The following is a 20,291-nucleotide window of genomic DNA, read 5'->3' as shown; positions in this document are numbered from 1 at the left end:
ATTTATTAGATAACACCTCAGTTTTTGGCTTTCTTATGAATATAGGACATCACACCCTCAGCTTTTGAGGTTTGGAATTTGAATTGGATTCTGCTTGAATAAACAGATTTGCCCCCTACAGATCAATTTTCCTGATCAAGCAAGGGAAATACTTAAATAAGTAGTTCTCAACACATGTAGCTTTTGCAGATGCATGTGCCTACTTCAATGTGCATCCCTATTTATATCATAATACTCAACTCATTGGACAGCCCTCCTAGTGATGCAGCAATAAAATTGCTAGCTCATTTGCAAAGCATGGACAATCTGAGATCGATATATATCACAGGGCACATGCTCCTATTCAAACTCCTCAGAGTCTCAAAATGTGCTAGTGAGGCCTTGTTGTAGAACCCTTCCTCTAGGGCAGTGTTTCCCAACCGGTGTTCCGCGGCACACTAGTGTGCCGTGAGACGTTGCGTGGTGTGCCGTGGGAGGGAGGCGGGCGAGTCGGGCGGCGAGAGGCGGGGCGGCGGCAGCGAGGAGAGGCCGCCCAGCGCGGGGCTCTTGCCGGCTGCCTGCGTGGCGCTGACGTCACGGGGCTGTAACGGGCGAGCGAGCTCCCTCCCACATCCCATCGCCGGCTCTGCACCAGCGGTAGAGCTCGGCGAAGTTGCTGCGCTGGAAGGCCAGCAGCGCGCGCGCCTTGGCCAGGCTCTCGCCCGCCTGCGCCTCCAGGCACGGCACCTCGGCGTCGGGCGGCAGCGAGCCCAGGAAGCGGCCCAGCCGGCCGGGGTCGCACGCCTGCAGCAGCGCCTCGCACACACACGAGACCTGCTCCGCCGATAAGCGCGGCGAGCGCAGAGGATCGGGCGCGGCGGAGGCCAGCCCCGCGCTTGGAGAGGACGCAGCAGCCGTCGTCAAACCCGATCCCCCTCCTCCTGCTCCGCCGCCGTCCTCTGGCTCTCGGCCGGGAGGAGCCTGTGGCGACGGGGCGGGCGCCGAAGTTGGCAGAAGTTGGCGCGCCTCCTCGGCAGCGCCTTTGTCCTCCTCCTGCTGCCTCTGCTCGGCGGGGCCCGTGGGGAAGGAGGCCATGTTCGCGTCGCGCGGGATCGCGGCCCCCCTCGCCCGCCTCCAGCCCGCTCCCCTCCCCCTGCGCGCTGCCCTAGCTGTGCGGGTCTCCTCCCCCTGCACCGCCGTCCCCTTTCCACATCCTAGGAGCCGCGGTCCGCCTTCCGCCTCCTGGGACGCGCGCCCACCTCCGCAGCCCCCCAAACTTCGGAGCAACTCTCCAGACACTTCTCCCCCGCCTCGGTCTCCCTCCTTTCCACTTCTCTTCCCCCCTTCCTTCCCTCTTTCTTTCTCTTTCTCTCCCACCCGCCTTTCCTTCTATTAACTTTCCTTTCCCCTTCCCATGTAGAACAGTCCCTGCAAATAAAAACCTAGCATATTTGGAAGAGGGATGCTAGCCTAACCATTACCTTCTATGCTGCTACTATTTTTTTATTTATTTTTTTACATAAGTAAAAAGTGACCTTTCCCCATCTGGCATGGTGGTGTGCCTCGAGATTTTTTTCATGAAACAAGTGTGCCTTTGCCCAAAAAAGGTTGGGAAACACTGCTCTAGGGAGGTAATGTTATTCTCTCCTAGGAGCAGGACTTTTTTTGTGTGGCTCCTGTGGAATGCTCTTCCTGAGGAAGTTTGCATGTCTCCTGGTCTCATTTTGTAGTCAGGTGAAAATACCTTCATTCCATCAGGCATTTGGGGATTAGTGAAGATTCTGAATGTTTTCTTATGGAATCTTTTTTGTTTTCTGTTGAAAGGTGGTCTATAAATACTGTAAATAATGAATACCTGGTGTATAGTCATTAATGTTTTTTATCGCAATGTTTAGCTTCTTTTTAGAAAGAGTACCTACTTAGTTATCCAGGTACCATAAGATCTACTGATACTATGTTCACATCAAAATTTATGCTTTCTTCTTTTAATAGTTATTACTATTGACTTGACTGATTCAACCTTCAGTCCTGATAGTAAGAAATACAACAGAGTGATCTGGGCCTTGAAGGAAAAAATGCCACTAGAGTTTGATTTCTTGATGGCTTGGCATCAAACAGGTAACAGCACGTTAACCATAAAAGGGAATGGCGGAAGACATACATTATAAATACCATTCTATTCTGAAGGCTGATTCAGGTGTTTTTACATGTGACCTATAGGTGTCTATACACATTTAAGGTGCATGTAAATGTAATTTAGGAAGGGTAATCTGTCTGTCATGAGAGCCCCTTGTTTGGCAAGACTGCAGACCTTAGTTTGGGGGAAGTGCACGTCTTTTCTAAGAAATGGGGTTTCTTTTATGTAATAGGCTGGAATGCTTAGGCATCGAAAGTAGAACTAAATTTGTGGGAGATGATAGTACATATTAGACACCAAAAACAATTGATTTTTTGGATTTTGAGAAATCAGTAAATGAGGGAGTACATACATACATATATATATATATATATATATATATATATATTAAATGTACAAGATAATAATAATAAGCATTATTATACAAATAATCCTTAAAGATTGTGTTGATGGGATAAGGAGTGTATTAGAATTATGACCTTGTGCACTTCCTAATTTGTGCACTTCCTGTATTCTTGCATTTTCCCAATAATTTCATTTTTCAGTTTAAACATCTAATAATGTTGATCACGCAAATTCCAGCAAAGTGGCACAGTCTGTTTGCTCTCCTAAGTGCTAAATGGATCTGAAAGTGTATGTTTTATCCTAAAAGGAATGTGACAACTTGTGGGATTGAGAGGAGGAGGTTGGAAATCTTAGGCTCTGGCATGGCATAGATAAACAGTAGATTTAATTTTGACACTGTATTTCACTAAATCTATCTTTCCAAATTGCATACAATCATAAAAGAGTTTGAATAGTGTGGGTGGGGGAAATGTTCCTTTTAAAGTCTGTTTCTTTTTTTAACTTTTGGGGTGTGTTGTTTGCATTCAAGGATCAGAAGAATCAAGTTTGATGTCATACTTTTCCAAAAACCAAATACAGGCCCTTCAGCCAAAAATAACATTCAGCACATTAAGAAATGTGCAGTGTCCAGTTCTGGAGAGCAATAAATTGGAAGGAGAGCCAGAAACAGCATGCAGTGCTCAGGAATTATTTGAATGGCTAGGTGCCATTTTCACTCACACTGACTTGTAAGTATCTGTTGCTTGTTGTAAGTATATATATCCAACTATTTTTCTTCAAAAGAAGCCCAATTGTCTTAACATCAAATTATACACACACACACTCACGAGTATTAAATATAGTAGGAAAAACATCACCATAAAATGGCAAAACCCATCATATTTTCAAAATGAAAGGAGCAGCCAAGCAAAAGGAGGAGTATCCACAACACAAGACATCCACTTTCAGGCATCTGTTGAAGTCCTTTTTCTGCCGACAGAGCCAAGCCCCTGCTTAAACTTCCCAGCCATTTTAATGATTATTTTCTATTGTTTTTATTGTCTTTTGTGTTTTATTATGCTTGTATAAATTGTACACTGCCTTTATATTTTAAGTGATTTGGTGGTATATAAATATTTTTATAAATTAAAGTTGTTTAGACACTGTAATACATAGTGTCATTTGGATAGTTATTATCATATCTGGGTTATTAAAAAGTAAGCTGTTTTTTTCTGCTGAACATCACTGTTGTCCACAGATCTCAAAGGGCACAATCTACTGACACAATGGGAATTGTACAGGAGAATTTACTAAATGGATTTTGTCCAGTGAAAGGGGAAATTATTCAGCTCTTGGTGATTTAGCTGTATGGTGCACAAGCAGAACAATTATTTAGCAGTTGGAATGTTAAAATATTAAAAGAGTCTTGCATATCTTCTTTTTTGCAGAGAAAATACATCTTCTAGTTTCTTATCAACATATTCATGTCCTCAACCGAGCACAACAGTAGAACAAGCTTTGTTGTGTACAATAACCGGCTTTATACTTCCAGAGAAGATAATTCATTTGTTTGAACAAATATGGTAAGCAGTTAGCTATACAATCTGTCCTATTTAGCATGTTATAACTACACCTGGAGTTGATCAAATTGAGCCCTAATCACACTTACAACAGCATAAATACCACTGAACTGATTTCTGAATATACATGCATTGGGTTGCACATACAAAACTGAACAGAGTATTATATTTGTTTCAGTGTTTTTCCAATCATTTGATTCACAGCCAATTTCAGGGAGGGGGGTGCAGGGGGAAGCCCTGTTACACAAGCAGAAGTTCTACTGAGGGTGCTGGTTAGGTGAATCCCTCCCTGTGTGTTTATTTGAACAATCTTATGTACATACTCTTTATCAATAAGACTTATTTCTCTGTATATATCCATAGGACCAAGCTGTTTGCTTGAACAGCTATGATCTAACTTCTATTGCAAAGCTTAATATAATTTATAGTTTTGCTTCTCTTTTCCTCCCCACAACAGTTCCTATTTTGAAGAACCAAAGTTGGCTCACTGGATATCTCTCATTGTTCATGGCTTTGCTGACAGCCCTGTTTCCTGGAAAGAAAGTGAACATGGTTTCCTAAAAGGCGGGGAGAATTTATACAACTTCGTAATTTTTAGGAGCTTGGACTACTGGCTTCAAATGGCAGTTGGAGCATATGATGATTGTCCTTAAATATTGACTACTGAAGGCATTCAAAGGTGTTGTATTATTAAATAGACATTTTTGTAAAATTATAAAAAATGTACCCTTTAAAAGGGTAGGTTATCTGGCTTGAAATCAAACACAAAGGTGAAATGATTTTCATCTTAATTATTTTCTTTTTTAAATTAGTTGTATATTTAAGTGTGTGTGTGTGTTTGTAAAGGTTTAAAAAATATAGTTAACGTTTGAGCTTTAAATTTGCAGCCATAAAAAATGTTGTGGAACATGTTGGTTTGAAGTTGGTTTAAAATCCTGGTATAAAAATAATGATATGTAAATAAAAACATTTATTCTACCTTTTGGAGAAAAATGTTTTGAATTTACGTAAGAAGTTGCAGAAGCAACAATTACTAGACTTTGCTCTTACCAAGGTGGCAGCTAGTAGGAAGGATTGTACCAGTTCTTAGAGCCAGCATATTGCCTTATCAGAGACACCCATATCAATTCCTTTTCCTAGCCCCTTGTGCTGCACACCTGTGCTGTCTTTTTTATTGGGCTGTGTGTGTGTGAATCTGTGTGTGTGAATTCTAATTACAACACAATACCATTGGAAATTACTAAGAATAAAATGACATTTATATAATGGGAGGCTACTTTGCAACGTGTCTGCTGCTTGTATCATGGGAACCATTTTTATAATTTCCCGTGATCCAATGAAATGACTGCAATAAAACACAGCTGAACTTACTGGATGAAGAATTGGGAGTTTACCAGCAACTGTGATAGTTGGGTGGAGATCTGGTAAACAGCATTACTACTATAATGGAAATGGTTGCTAGGACAAGATCTTGTATGGTGGCATCTGACACTCTGACGGTAAGCTCCTGGGAGTAGAAAGGTAAAGCTGATTCTTACTTTCTAGGTTTACCAAATTGTGACCTATTCCCAGTGCCTCTTGTTATAATAATTTCAGGACAGCAAGATTTTCAGGTGCCTCAAGTCCCTATTCAATCTTGCGCCATCTTGTCTGTTAGGAAGCAGAACTAGAGTCCTTTAATTTAATACTTACAGGTTCCTTTTATATCATAGCTCTTACAAGGTGATCATAAAATGTTAAATACATTTAAAACATGATATTCTAGACATTAACTTCCGAACAGTGGCCTGCTGCACCAGTAGAGTTGGGTTCTGAATTGGGTGGAGAACATGCAGACTGAATAGTTGGAAAGTGATTTATCTTCGACATGACAACTTGCAAATTACTTCAAACATATAAATTAAAATAAATAGGACAAATGCAACAAACTATAGTAGATAAACTCACTGTAGCATAATAAGTTGAGCCTGTTAAGATCAAAGCAACTGCAGTTGCCTTAAAGACAGCCTTTTCTCTAATTGCTGTGCTGAGATCTTGGTCCTTGCTTGTCAGTAAAGTTCAAAGCCAGACAGGAAGGAAGTGAGCTCAGTTGTGGAAAGGGGTGGGTGTAATATACTTAATGAAAACCTTTCAAGAATGGAAATCTAGAGCAGGGAGATTGTGACCTTATCCAATTTGTTAGACATGAATTCAACAAAAAATAATTTTACTCTGCATTTTGCAACAGATTACAGAAGCAAAATATTAGGACCAGAAATTATTACAACATCTCTTGGCATTGTTAAAACAAGTTGCGGGGGGGGGGGGGCTCATGATGCTATATACAGGCAATCCTAGGAGCATCGTTGCTCTGTAAATACTCGTATTATAATTTTTGGCAGAGTAGAGCATGTTTTGGAAATCCTTGCTTGACATTATTTTGTTTGTTTTAAACATTATTAACCAGAGTATTTTTTTAGTTGGCATATTGACCTTTCAGACAGTCTGAGCTTCGGCTTTGAGCTAGGCTGAGCATGTAACATTATACAGCAATAAGATTCAGGTGCATGCACCCTCTCATGTCACATATAAAATCTTCAGTTTGAATCAGAACCTCTTCCTATGTTCATTATTGGATGAAGAGGCGATAGTCCCACTTGTGCCATTTGTCCACTCCTTTATTTCTTTGCAAGAGCATTGAGAACAGTGTCTGTGTGCAAATGCAGATGGAGTTAACATGAAAAGATGCAATGAATGGGAAGAGGTGGGATATATCTGCTGAAGATTTGCTTCCACATACAGATATCTGTGAACTGGCCTTTTACTACATGCACCCAACATGCTTGTTTTGCTATTCACAAATGTATGAAAATATGCTATTAATTTCTTATAGCAACTGTTTTGGTCATATTAAAAAACAACAACCCCAAAACTCCAGAGTTTTATTTATTTTAAAATCTCATATTCTTACGTTATGGATATGCATGGAGAAACAATCCGATGGTCCTCTGCCCTATCTACTCCAAATCTAGACAGTTTGTCACCATATCAGTTCAGCTGTAATCGGTAGCAGATAAACAACCATACTTTTCCATCTCCCAGCTAAATATCAAGAGTGGGGACTTAGAAGGCTGTGCTTAGGTGGCTTAAATATTATTGTAATAGGGATTCAGAGGTGTTCTCTAGCTTCCACCTAGAGTAGGAATAATGTCTTATAAAATAACCTGAGCTCTTATTTTAGAATAAAAACAGTTGTTTACTCCTAGAGCCTCCAGCTACAGCTGGCCATCTTAACAATAGCAAGCATTCTGCTGAACACAGTGCTCCTGGGAAGCAGGAAGCAAATTGTAGCATTCTGCGCTCTCCAGTACTGTTTGCATGTACTTTACAACATTTTTTAAAAAAGAATATCATCTGATACAATCAGTTATTAATTTTCATTTACCCCTTTAGATTATAATGCCTTAATTACTATATATTCTCTAATGGCATATTGATTGAGTTAGAATTTAGGGCCACTTCATGCATCAGATTTTTTCCTAGGACGCATGTGGTGAAAAAGCTACATGAGAATGTGTTCTTGGTAAAATGTACTGTCAGTTTAAATGACAGCAGTGTAGGATATGGTCTTTTGTGAAGTGGTCCTAACAAGAAAGTGCATTTAGGAACCAATTCTTATTCCAGTCAGCTTTCACAAAAGCTTGCAATTTTGAAATTAATATTCCGATATAGAGCATCAAATGGGGTACTGTGGAGTCCATGACATGGACATGCAGCCTGTATATAGTTCTATCCCACCAAGATTTACTACATGTTTACACCAAGCTGACACTACAGAACAAGCCCATATACACATGCAATTACAGGCACTTCTTTAAGAGGTGTCATTCTTACACACACCCTTCCCATTTGCTGTGGTAGGATAGGGTGTGCAGACTTTCCATGAATGCAGTTCCAGTTCTGTTCTTAGAAATTTGGTATTCCTGGAACTGTCATGGAGCAATCTGATGAGAAAAAAAGCATTTGTGTATCTCTCTAGTCTCTGCCTACCTGTACAGCAGGATTATGTAGAATAGATAGTGACTGATGAGAGAAAAGTATGCCTATCAGGTCAAGTTGAAATGTTACAATAGACACAAAAATATATAATTAATTCAATTTTCACTATTATTAATTTAATTTATATACTGCCCTTTATCTGAAGATCCCAGGGCAGAATACCATATTAAAAGCATAATTTACATATATCGCAATATTTTTTGTTGCTATGGCCGATGGCTGATGCAAATAAAGTTTCATTCATTCATAATTTACATAGTGTAATGATAGAAGACAATAAAACAGTCACAGAAAAAAATTATCATTAACAGCCACTCCACACAAACTTAAAAAACCATAGGTAGTTTGATGGCTAAAAGCCTGGGTAAAGAGGAATGCTTTCCCCTGGCGCCTAAAGACATGTAATATTGGCTCCAGGAGAGCCTTTCTGGGAAGAGCATTCCGGTGCCACCATAGAAAAGGCCTGTTCTAGTGTTGTCACCCTCTGAACCTCTTGGAGCGGGAATGCAGAGAAGAGCCTTGGATGACAAGTGCAGGGTCCGGCTCAGTTTGAATGGGGAGAGGTGGTCCTTAAGGTATTTAGGTCCTGAGCCACGTAAGGCTTTATAGGTCAGCACCAGCACTTTGAATTAGGCTTGGAAACTCATTAGCAGCTAGTGTTGTCGGGCCAGGATCAGTGTTATAGACGCAACACGTCTTGCCCCAGTGAGCAACCTGGCTGTCAAATTTTACACCATCTGAAGTTTTTGAACCATCTTCCGAGACAGTCCCACATAAATTGCATTGCAGTACTCTATGCAAGAAACCATGGATGACATCATCATGTTTAAAACCGATTGCCTAAGTGTACAGTGTTAACACATGACCATGACATACCCCCACACCATAGATCCGTGATTTGCTAATGCTTACATATTTATATGCTAGCAATTTGTTTCAGATGTGATGCTGTCTATGCGTATCCCTGCATGGATCATGTTTCATTTATTTTATGTGCCCAATGTCACATTTGAATTGCTGCATAATTATTTTTGCCTTTTTTCTGGGTGGTGATACAAAATAAGTCACACTAAAAATATTCAGGAAGGAAGACAGCATAGACAGGTGGAGCTGAACACATTTCTGGCAGAGCTCCACAGAAGGCAGTGGAGCTCTACAAGATTGGAATTTGCTCCATTTTAATCTTCACAGCTGTTTGCTGTCTCTCTTGAGGGGGAAAACACACACCACACATCCATAAAAAAATATTAAATCCCCCCCCAAACTAAGAAAGTTGCCAGCAAATTAATGTTTACACCTTTTCTTCATATTTATGGAGATTTAATCCAAATCATTCCACTGCACATTTTAAAAAAGTTTTATTTAAACAGGAGAGGTAGAACTAAAGGACAAAAAGAAATACACAGAATAGGATTACTGTAAACATGTTAAAGCAGCTTGGCTTTTACTGAGAAGATGTACACCTCTCAATATAAGTCCACTTACCCGTTCTTTTGGATTGCCATTAGAAAATTAAACCATTCACTTAAGAAAAACTGATGCTAGCTTAAATTGCTCAATCCTCGTAATAGTGACAGTAGCCTTATCTAGTGAGCTCAACCAATTTATGTTTTAAAATAGCCGTAAGACAACCTTATAGAATCTATAGCAGATCTGTGAGCGACCATGTAAATAAACAGAAGAGATACTGAGTGCTTAATCTAAGGGAGGCTTAAATTGAAAAAGGCTCAAGGCATGTGGATCTGAAAGCATTTTGGGGGATTTAAATTATGGATTAGATACATAACATCATACTTCTGAAAGCCTCATCATGGTCTGAAACACTGGTTTATGTCTTCTGAACACAGTGCCAACTGTGCACTGAATCTGGCACCTGCTGTTGTAATTAGCTTTTCTGGAATGGTTTGTAACACACTCTGCCCAAAGGCTTCTCTCTCCTTCCTTCCCCCTCTCCACCCCCTCCTGGGCTGCTGTGGTGGCAAAATCCAACACTCTTCCTTTTGCAGTTTTCCATCTATTGATCCTTTTCTACTAACTCTCAGCAACATAAGACAATATTTTCAGGTGACGAAACCCAATTTTGGTCTATTAAAAAAGAGCCAAGAAGGCTTTCTACAAGCAATAAGAGTCAACAGAAGTGAATAGTGGGTACTAAATTAAACGAAAGAAGAAGCTTCTGATATAATAAATTGCAGCACTGTCAAAATACAGGCTTTGATATGAAACGGAGTTGGCTGGAGCTCACTCATCTGTGTAGGTAGTTTGGAGATGAATTGCGTATATCTATGCATTTTTTCCAAGTAGAAAGTTGAATTTATAATTCTCCAAAGCAGAAGAATCCAATAGTTTTAAGTTCATATTTGTTTCATTTTGAACTGGAAAGGCCATCCAGATTTTTCCAGTGCATTGTGCTTATGTAGAATAAATGTTGTGACCTAACAATTTTTGCTGAAACAACCATAAACCTTTAAAAAACGTGTTTTAGAGAAATAATGCATGAACCAACGTACTGTGCCAAGTTAGTAACATAATGCTTAGTATACTATTGCTCCAATTTAGAGAACTTGCAGCATTGTTTGGAGAGTTCATGAGAATTCTCATTCAGATGTAGAGGGACTTTGTGATATTCATCTGGGCTTGATTAATACAGCCAATGATTGTGCACATCATCATTTGGGTCCAATTGGAAACAACAAAGTTAAGCTACATCAGGATTAAGCCTTGTATAGGCGACAGTAGAGATGCGTTACGGAGTAACTGGGTATTATGATGAATACAGATATGTTTTAGTTGCTTGGTTTAGGATCCTGCAACACTTTTTCATATCTTCATAAGCTTAAGTCCTGGCTGCTGTAGGTAAATTCAAATCAGGTGACAATAGCCAATTGAAAAGATCTTTTTGTTGTGCACTGCAGCAGTCATTTGTAGCTTCCTGACATACATATTGTCAAATTTTATCAATCCTTCTGTCCACACACACACACCCGAATTTTCTAGCAACTGCAAAGGGGTGACAAAGTTGGGCTTAGCATTCACCAAGGCATTAAATTGCTACCGTATGACTCTTCTGAATCTACTTTGTAATGTACCTTCATGGGGCTGATCTAGAAGACTGTTGATAGAATTGATACCTCCTTCCCTAGGGTGATCTGATGAGTACATATTACACCAACAAGTTGGCACTGATTTACTAGAGATCGGGGGGGGGGGCGGAGGGAGAGTGAGAGAAAGAATGGAAACTGCTGTTTTTTTGACATGCTTTAAAGCCTACCTTGCACACAGCCCAGAATTTATTGTTGCCATTAAGTGCCATCATGATATTCTAAGAACAGTGTGTGTCTTCAGGCAATTTTAGCTCTTAAAATAAATACATTATCAGTTGCCACAACTCAGTGGCTTGCTAGGGTCTTGCATCTTCTGAAAGAACACAAGACCTTTCATATGAGGTGTTTTAATTCTGTGGTTATTTTAATTCACTATATATTTTGGAAAATTGTTTGCCTCCTCTCTGTGCATTAACCAAATTTTGCAAGATGGTTCCTGAGATCAAGGAGTGGGCTTTCTTCTGTTTGGATACAGTTGGACACCATTTTGAATCAATATGGCAAACTAGACCTTTCAAAACCACTGATTTTCCCTACTAATTTCAAAACTTTTTTTATTTTTTGGGGGGTGGGGAGTGGGTTCTTAGAATTCCCAATCAATAGAAGGTATGAGGCTGCTAGATCACAATATTTTATCTTATAAAAATATGCAGTCCACATTGGGGATGCTCAAGCTATGTAGTTAAACATCATTCAGGACATTGTGGTACGAAACAGAATGGCTTGGTCTGATGCAGGAAGGCTTTTCTTGTGGTCCCTTTAAGCAACTTAATTCTACTGCAGCAATTAAAATATATTTCCTGAAATTGTCATCATGTAAAAACCTGAAGAAACGAAACTGTATTATTTTTGAAAAAAATAGTCTGAAGCCCTTGGTGAAATGTCTGTTTCCAAAAGTGACCATGGACTGTTGATTTCTTCAAAACACTTTCTAACTCCCAAAGTGAAATATTGTAACTTGCTTGTCAGTTGAGTTGATGCAGTGATTTTGGTTCTCATGGGCTTCTAGCCAGACAAGCCTTAGAACCGACAATTACTGCTATCCCGGGAAATACAGAAACAGTTCTTCATTTTCTGTTCCTTCAAGAAGCCCTCTATTTTATTGTCAGAGGTCTGAAGGTCTTCCTCTGTGTCAATAAGATATCAGGAGGAGCATATGTTGTCCTGTTGATGATAGCGTTTTAGATAGTATTGTAATGGCAGTGTACAGTGGTTTAAGAACAGTCTGGTTTAAGAGCAATTTGGTTTACATACTCCGCAAAACTGGAAATAGTGTCTTGGTTTGAGAACTTTACCTCGGTCTAAGAACAGAATCCAAATGGTGGAAGGGCACCGGTGACAGGAGGCCTTATTAGGGAAAGCTGCCTCGGTTTAAGAACGGTTTTAGTTTAAGAATGGACTTCTGGAACGGATTAAGTTCGTAAACCGAGGTACCACTGTATTCTTAAACACACTTAATAGCAACTAATGTTACTTCCGAGTAAAATGTGCTTAGGAGCACAGCCAAATTTTAAAAACATCCTCACGTGCCCTTCACCCAATGTATTTCACTCTTCTCCCTGTATCTACAGCAGAAGACTGGTTCACCCTGATCCATGAGTGCTCTGTGCCCAGGGAACCTCTCTCATTATTTCCTGAGCAAATTATCAGAACTGCCAATTCAGAAGAGCACACAAAGTTAACACATGGCAGCATATTACATATATAATTGGGGAGTTACGTATGCGAGGCAACTGGATGCCCAGTCAGCTGAATTGAGTAATTTCCTTGAGTTACTACACTTCCTTGGAATGGAGGTCATTGGCATGGGCATCTCCAGGAATTTTTCCTGCAAATTAAAACACCAAAAGTTAGCCCTTGCCACACACCCCTCGTGCCCCATAGATGCCCATGGTCACAGGCGGTGTTTCTGTGATACAAGCTTTATTTGCATGTATACATAGCCAGAACATGAAAGCAGCTTCACTTCATTAACTTTCCAACATGTCCTGCTCACCCACTAGGTTTCTAGGGCCATAGCTTTCTCTTTCAGACGTAGTTGAAGAATGGCAGTCTTTTTTGTTCTCTTTCAGACACAGAAACATTGATTACATCTCCAGCCACGGCAGGAGGGAAGAAAGACATGCACCCTTCTACATGGAGCCCCAGGTATTTTGTTTCCGTGGCAACACTTCACCTGTACTTGGTCATCACTTCAGTTGTGCAAAGACAGGTTGTCTTTTAGTGATCCATGATGACTGGGGTGGGGGGATATCAACTAGAGCCATGATTTCTCTTCTGTCTTCCTTCCCCACCCCCAGCAAAAAAAATGGTGGTTATAGCACATACAGCAGATTACAAAACAGAAGCATTCCCCTTCAAAACAGCGTGAGGATAGAGAGGGGAGCCATGTATCATTCCTTTATTCAACATCATTCAGTCCCTCTACTTCTTAATCGGTGGAACAAAGACCAAGTAAAATCTTATAAATTCTACTTGGGGTGGGGGTGGGGTGGGGATTAAGATCTGTAAATCTTCCAAGTTTTACTGTGGCTCTGTTCATTTAAATGGAGGTTGTGCAACATTAGTATTTGGAGGATTGTGTCCATAGAAAATAGCAAGCTACATTATGTCTGGATGTTTTTAAAGCTGGTTGGATCTCCATTCGCCATATAATGTATCATGACCCTTGAGTGAATAGAAACAGCCCCCATTGCTATGAGTACCAGAGCTTTTAGAGTAGAGTACTTGCATTTACCCATGGAGGGCTCCTAAGAGAAGAAGTCACACCTCTTCAAAAGGTAAAATATGAACCACACTCTTGGCTCCTTTGTAAAAGTAAAGAATCAAATGGTTTATTGTTGTGTCCCAGTTCACAGCTAGAACACAAATGGCTTTGAATTAACCCCTTATTGGGGCAACATTGATTGTGAAAGTGCCCTTATTCAGATTTGCAGCAATGTTGCATGTTCAGGTTTGGTTCAAATTAGCTTGCTTTATTGCCGAATGTCATATGTGGTCTTAGACACAAGTGTCTATAAAGCTCATATATACTCATTTGCGGATAGCTCATACATCACTCCCTGAAAACCATAGGCATTGTAAATTATTAGCTCAGGCCAAAGGTATCTTTATTAGGTCAGTCCAAGGCATGTGTGTAATCTTTGAAGAGCTGTAACTCTGCGGGTGGTGCTATGGGTTAAACCACAGAGCCTAGGACTTGCTGATCAGAAAGTCAGCGGTTCGAATCCCCCTCCTGTTGTTTGGTCCCTGCTCCTGCCAACCTAGCAGTTCGAAAGCACGTCAAAGTGCAAGTAGATAAATAGGTACCACTCCGGCGGGAAGGTAAACGACCTTTCCGTGTGCTGCTCTGGTTCGCCAGAAGCGGCTTAGTCATGCTGGCCACATGACCCGGAAGCTGTCTGCGGACAAACGCCAGCTCCCTCGGCCAATAAAGCGAGATGAGCGCTGCAACCCCAGAGTTGGTCATGACTGGACCTAATGGTCAGGGGTCCCTTTACCTTTACCCTTAACTCTAATGCTGCATAAAGCAAATCATACAGCAAGATCTGGAAGAACATTTGAGACATTCTGCTATGTCAGTTTTCAAGTGAGAGGTCATATTTCATTAATTTGCATTTTCCCTTCTCCTTTGAAAATGGGCAAGGGAATCAATCTGACATTCAAATGTGAAACCTAGAAGTGTGCCCTAAACAAATCTGCCAGGCTTCATTCCAGTGGAATCAAAACATTTACAAGGTGAGAAGTAAACCAACTTGCTCACTTTGGTCGGTTAGCTAGAAATGACGCCAGTACTATACAGTGTGTGTTACACTTTAGATTGAGGGAAAATATAGTACGTAGTGATTTTTTGTTGTTCCCTTTTGCATGAGTGGGTGAAAGACACAAAAAGTTACAAAATAATTTCATAGAATCATAGAATCATAGAGTTGGAAGAGACCACAAGGGCCATCGAGTCCAACCCCCTGCCAAGCAGGAAACAATTTGACCAATTAACATATTACATTAATCTGCCAGTTGCCCTGTGCCTGCAAGGGGAAAGGGCACTCAGGCCCTATCATTTGGCCAAAGGAACAAGAGCCCCTGCCTGCTATTCAGTCAAGAACAGGTGCAAGGGAAGAGCATCTAGTCCCAAGTGCTCATTTATAGCTCACCACTTTGTTCTTGCATTGAAGAACTGATCTCCCTTCTCTACCTGTTCACCCTGCTTCCTTTCCCTTGAGTATATTTGAAACCTTGATGGCAGTGCCTGTCTCTGCTTTATTGAAGCAAGTTGCTTTGGATGAAAATAATTGTTTGAAAAATGGGATAAATAGGGTGGTAGTTGGCCAGCTCCAGTTGTGCCTGGAGGAAGCAGATATTTGAGACCCATTTTAGTCTAGTTTCAGACCTGGTTTTAGTACTCTTGCTCAGCTTGATTGATGACCTTTATCAGGAAAGATACAGAGTGTCAGTATTGGAATCAAACTTTATTTTGGTCACAGGTTAGCATAGATAAAACATACGAATTAAAACACATAAGACTTAAAACAGGTAAGGAATAAAAACTAGTAATTAAAAGGTGATTACAGTGGTCCCTTGGGTTATATACGCTTCTGGTTACAGACTCCGCTAACCCAGAAATAGTGCTTCAGGTTAAGAACTTTGCTTCAGGATGAGAACAGAAATTGTGCTCCAGCGGCGCGGCGGCAGCAGGAGGCCCTATTAGCTAAAGTGGTGCTTCAGGTCAAGAACAGTTTCAGGTTAAGAACGGACCTCCGGAACGAATTAAGTACTTAACCTGAGGAACCACTGTATATTATACATACGTAAAAACATAGAAACAGAGACAAACAGTTAAAAGTGACTATAAGGGAGGGAGGGAGAAGGAGCACAGGTCTTGCATTTTGGGCCTAGTTTGTGGCACAAACCATCCTTTTGATGAATATCCATCATGGCAGTGCAGAATCTAGCAACTGAGTATGTAACATGAGTTTTCATCTAGGAAGTAGCAGGGAGGTATAAATGTGACCTGGAAATTTATGGAATAAAAGCAAGATGAACCTAGCTTGTATATCTGTATAGTATTGGCAGAGAAAAAAGACATGTTCTGTTGTTTCCAGTTGCCCAGAGCCACATGGACATTTCCTCTCCCCAAATGGTGTCTTCCTAAAGCAGCCCTCCTGGATGGCTGAAGGGAGGGTCTGGCAACAGGCCAGAGTGAAAGCCCTTCATTGTTTTGGAATTTCAAGGTTGGTTATATATGGCATCTGGGAGGTGAGGTATCTTCTGATTTCACTGATTACAATTTTTGGGGACCTGGCTAGATCTGCTTGGCATTAGGATCTGCGGGGTGAAGCCTAGAGTTGTTACGGTATTTTGTTTATCATTGCACGTTTCCATGTCGTTTGGAAACTGACCTTAAAAGTTAAGGGAGCAAGGCCACATGGGAGAAAGGATAGTCTTAGCCAGTAATTTAGTGTGGTGAGCCATACTCTAGCCTCGATTCTTACAAATCCAGTTTTGAGACATGTGGTAGCTTTGGAGACGTGTTTAGGCACTTGTAGGGCTGATCTTAAGAATTTAGATTGTACCAGTTTTAATGGCGCACAATTGGCAAGATGACCTAATTGGGCACCATATACAAGCTGCACAATGGATTTGGCCTCAAACAGTTTGAGGGCTGCAGGTATATATTGTCCGCCTTTAGTCCTGAGGTACCTGAGCATTGCATTTGCGCTTCTCTGGGCATTCCCTGCAACATAAACCTCGTGGGCATTTCTACTTTCCAAGGAGTGAAGGGTTATACCCAAATATTTGAAGCAGGTGAGCTGCTCAATCTTATGGCCATTGATGTAGCATGAGCAAGGTTTGGGCCTTTTAGCAAAGGCCATGATCTTGATTTTCTGATAATTTAGTTCTAGTTTGCTCTCCTTGCAGTTTGCTGCCAGTGTTTTCAGGCCTATAGGAGTTTTTGAGAAGATTGCTGCGTCATCTGTGTAAAGTAGTACAGTGAGATACTTTTCGGAAGAATTCAGAGGACGTGCAGCCTTGTTGGTGTTCCTTGATCTCCCAGTGACTTTAGACACCACTGACCATGGTGTCCCTGTGGAATGACTTGGGGATGGGGAGTTGGAGGCACCATATTACTGTGGCTCTGCTCCTATTTGCAGGGTCAGTACCAGAAAGGGCTCCCTTGGGAGGAAGGGTGGAATAGAAACTTCATACATAAAATGCAAAATATATTAATATACAATCTATGTGCCAGAGTTTCCCATATGGCTTGGGTAGTGCTAGTTTCAACCTGGTGTTTGTGGGCAGAACAACAAGCCAGGCAGCTGTTCCTATCATTGTGGAACCTCTTCCTTTCCTATTGGCAGCAATAATGTTAAATGCATTTATCTGAAGTACCATTTCAAGGTACATTTTTTTGAAACAGGTTTCAAGATCTTCCTACTTGATTCAAGTTCCAACTTAACTTTAATTATTCTTTAAAAATAATTGGTATGTTTAATGTCCAACCACAAGACGTTCCCAGATGAATGCATCTTGCTTACAACCATGGACAGTCCATGAGATAATTTCAGAGTCATTGGTAGAGTTGCAAAATTTGGCTTCCTGGATGACTGGAGAACAGGGTGACTCAGTGATTCATAATTGAAACCAATGCTTAATGATGTAATCCAGAGGCCATGGCTGCAGCCATCTATGAAGCTATTCATAACAAGAATAAAACTACTGATCAAGTGTTTAACAGAGTATCTCTGAATGAGCAACATGCTGTAATTCAGTGATGTCACATTCTGCTTGCATCATTGCTTTCTACAAAGCAGAATGTGCAACACCCTAAAAAAAAAATGCTGTTAAAATTTTGTCAGAGTTAGTCTGACAATCATTCTTTATTGTCTACCACACAACTGTGGGCTGAGCGCCTATGACAGGTTGCAAAATACGTGCATGGAGTAATGAACGTTGGGATTCTTGGTGTGATCTCTTACTGTTGAGAGGTAACATCTCAGAGATCCCCTTTGAGACCTGACTGAGAACTCTGGAAGTGGCAGATGGGAGAAAGAGCTGCTCCATTCCTGTCATTTGGGTCATTGCCTCTAGAGTATGAAAGGGTAACAAATAGGACCAAATCCCACCAAGAAACTAAACAAAGCAACAAATGCAGGGAGGGCAGGGAGGGGAAGAAAATGAATAGTAGCCAGTCTGCAGGTGCAAGAAAAATCCAATTTACTAAGCTTAAACTTCCCCAACATCTGAACAATCCTGAGTTCCTGAAAGGATGCCTTTCCCCACATTTACCAGCCTGTGTATTGAGAACATATAGTTCAGTATGATTTGCAGGAGTTTCTCAAAAAAATATTCCAGAAATACAAGAGGTCTGCTCTACAGTAACTTGGAGCATGGCTGTTTTGTGGAATGGCATTGTGGCAGAGACATGAAAGGCACCCACAATCTGTACCTTCTAGAAATAACTGAATATGTTTTTGTTTTGACAAGTATTTCCATCTGGATAAAAAAGCCTCTGTCTTAGGGGTTAATTTTGTATTGTTTTTAAACCTATCTTCAGTTGTTTTTGTGCAGTCTTTAAAATAATTTTAGCTGTTTTTTATGGTGTGTCAATAAATCACCTTGAAATGTATGTAGGTGATTCATATTGTTATTAATAGCAAAAGTTCATCAAAAGTCTTCTTCTGGGTGCAACTGCATTCCAAAGTAAGGCAGATGGTGACAGGGAACAGGACCCTTTAGGCTGTGGCACTATCTTTCTTCCAGAATTAGATGGCATGCTCCTTAGAGGCAGGAATCACTATATGTTTTTGTCTATACAAGGTTATGTATTGGCAAGTTTATTTTCGTTTAATTTGAACTATTTCAGTGTTTCAAATTATTGAGCAATGGTTGAACTTCTAGATGGTCCCACTCCTAAAAGACCTGTACTTTGTCAGCTGTATTGGCTGCAAGTCTGTTTCAAGGCCCAATTTAAAGGGCTGGCTCTAAACCTTAAAAACCTGAATTGCTTGGGTACCTAAAAGGACACTTTTATACATATAGTGAATACATATAGGACACTTTTTCCTATATGTATTCACTTGAACCTTAAGATCATCTTTAGAGACTCGGCTCTTAGTGCCCCCCCCCCCCACCAAATGAAGTGAGGTGGAGAGCCACCTTTTTGGTACTGGCACATTATGGAACAACCTTCCTGTTCCATACACCTGTTTGTGCTAGGTGAAGCTCCCAAGTAACTCACATCTTATGGCCTGATCCTGATTTTTTTAAAAGAAAAACACCTTTTCTAAGTGCTTTTATTATTGTACATTGCATTTTATTTGTGAGCCACCCAGAGAATGTGAACACATTCAGTTAATAAACGTTAAAAAAAAATTCTGAACATGATGGGCTCATTATCCAAATCAGCCAGGTGGGCCCTATGGACAGGCAAATGGATTTGTGTGGTAGGGTGTGAGTAGAAGGCCTGAGGGATAACTATCCCAAATACTCTGCATGTTTTTCTCCAGATCTGTCTATTCTCATGTGGAGCAGGGAGATACAAGCCAATGTATTAAAATCTCTACATACTTGACAAAATGGCTGCTTTCAGGTTGGTCCCCAGATTACAGAATACGCTTTTTAGAAGAGGAACTGATTTTTATTTTTTTAAATGGAACACTAGCCTAACAGAGGTTACTGAGACAAACTGGAAGTCTGTACAACTCACTGTTGGGTAAAATAAAGTTTAAAAACACAACAGCACTGAAGGTTTATCATACTGATTCACATCATCAAAAAGATCCCCTTCATTTTTTTTTCAATAAATAGGAATAGAAACTCATTAAAAACTCATTAAAAAAAACAACATGGTACAATGAGATGGTTGGGTGGAAAACCAAAAATTGGCCTAGATTCTAAAATGTAGAAAAAGTTCTGTAATTGCTTCTGGTATGCGAAGATAACAGTCATTTGGAAGAATATCATCATGTGTGTTTTTCTGTACTTTTGTTTTTGCCTAAGGCCTAAGAGTCAATGCATGTGAAGTTCGTAGCTGAGACTGAACTTTCCACTTGACACCGACGGAAAGAGCTAATCCTGTTATATCTACACTGAATCATCTAAGAGGTATACCAGATTGAAGTGTTAACC

The 20,291-nt window shown here is 40.5% G+C and overlaps 1 protein-coding gene across 2 annotated transcripts in view; it reads left to right on the top strand.

The window, feature by feature from the left end:
• RPP40 (ribonuclease P/MRP subunit p40) overlaps positions 1-20,291 on the top strand; it is a 36,048-nt gene that overhangs the window by 5,191 nt on the left and 10,566 nt on the right. Inside the window, exons 5-10 of one of the 2 annotated variants that reach the window (XR_014222311.1) lie at positions 1,972-2,097; positions 2,991-3,189; positions 3,889-4,023; positions 4,478-4,699; positions 13,235-13,310; positions 20,163-20,267. Coding sequence is in view for 1 of the 2 variants with exons in the window: in XM_082234610.1 (XP_082090736.1) it covers positions 1,972-2,097; positions 2,991-3,189; positions 3,889-4,023; positions 4,478-4,673 (656 nt within the window). In the remaining variant the exon portion in view is untranslated. Of the gene's footprint in view, positions 1-1,971; positions 2,098-2,990; positions 3,190-3,888; positions 4,024-4,477; positions 5,287-13,234; positions 13,311-20,162; positions 20,268-20,291 lie in introns of those variants that run through there. The other variant, XM_082234610.1, reaches the window with a different exon arrangement.

Source organism: Podarcis vaucheri, assembly GCF_965113315.1.
Source record: "Podarcis vaucheri genome assembly, chromosome: 8".
In the NCBI taxonomy this organism is placed as follows: domain Eukaryota; kingdom Metazoa; phylum Chordata; class Lepidosauria; order Squamata; family Lacertidae; genus Podarcis; species Podarcis vaucheri.
Note: the sequence above shows the minus strand (reverse complement) of the source record. Positions and strands in the feature narration are given on the sequence as shown.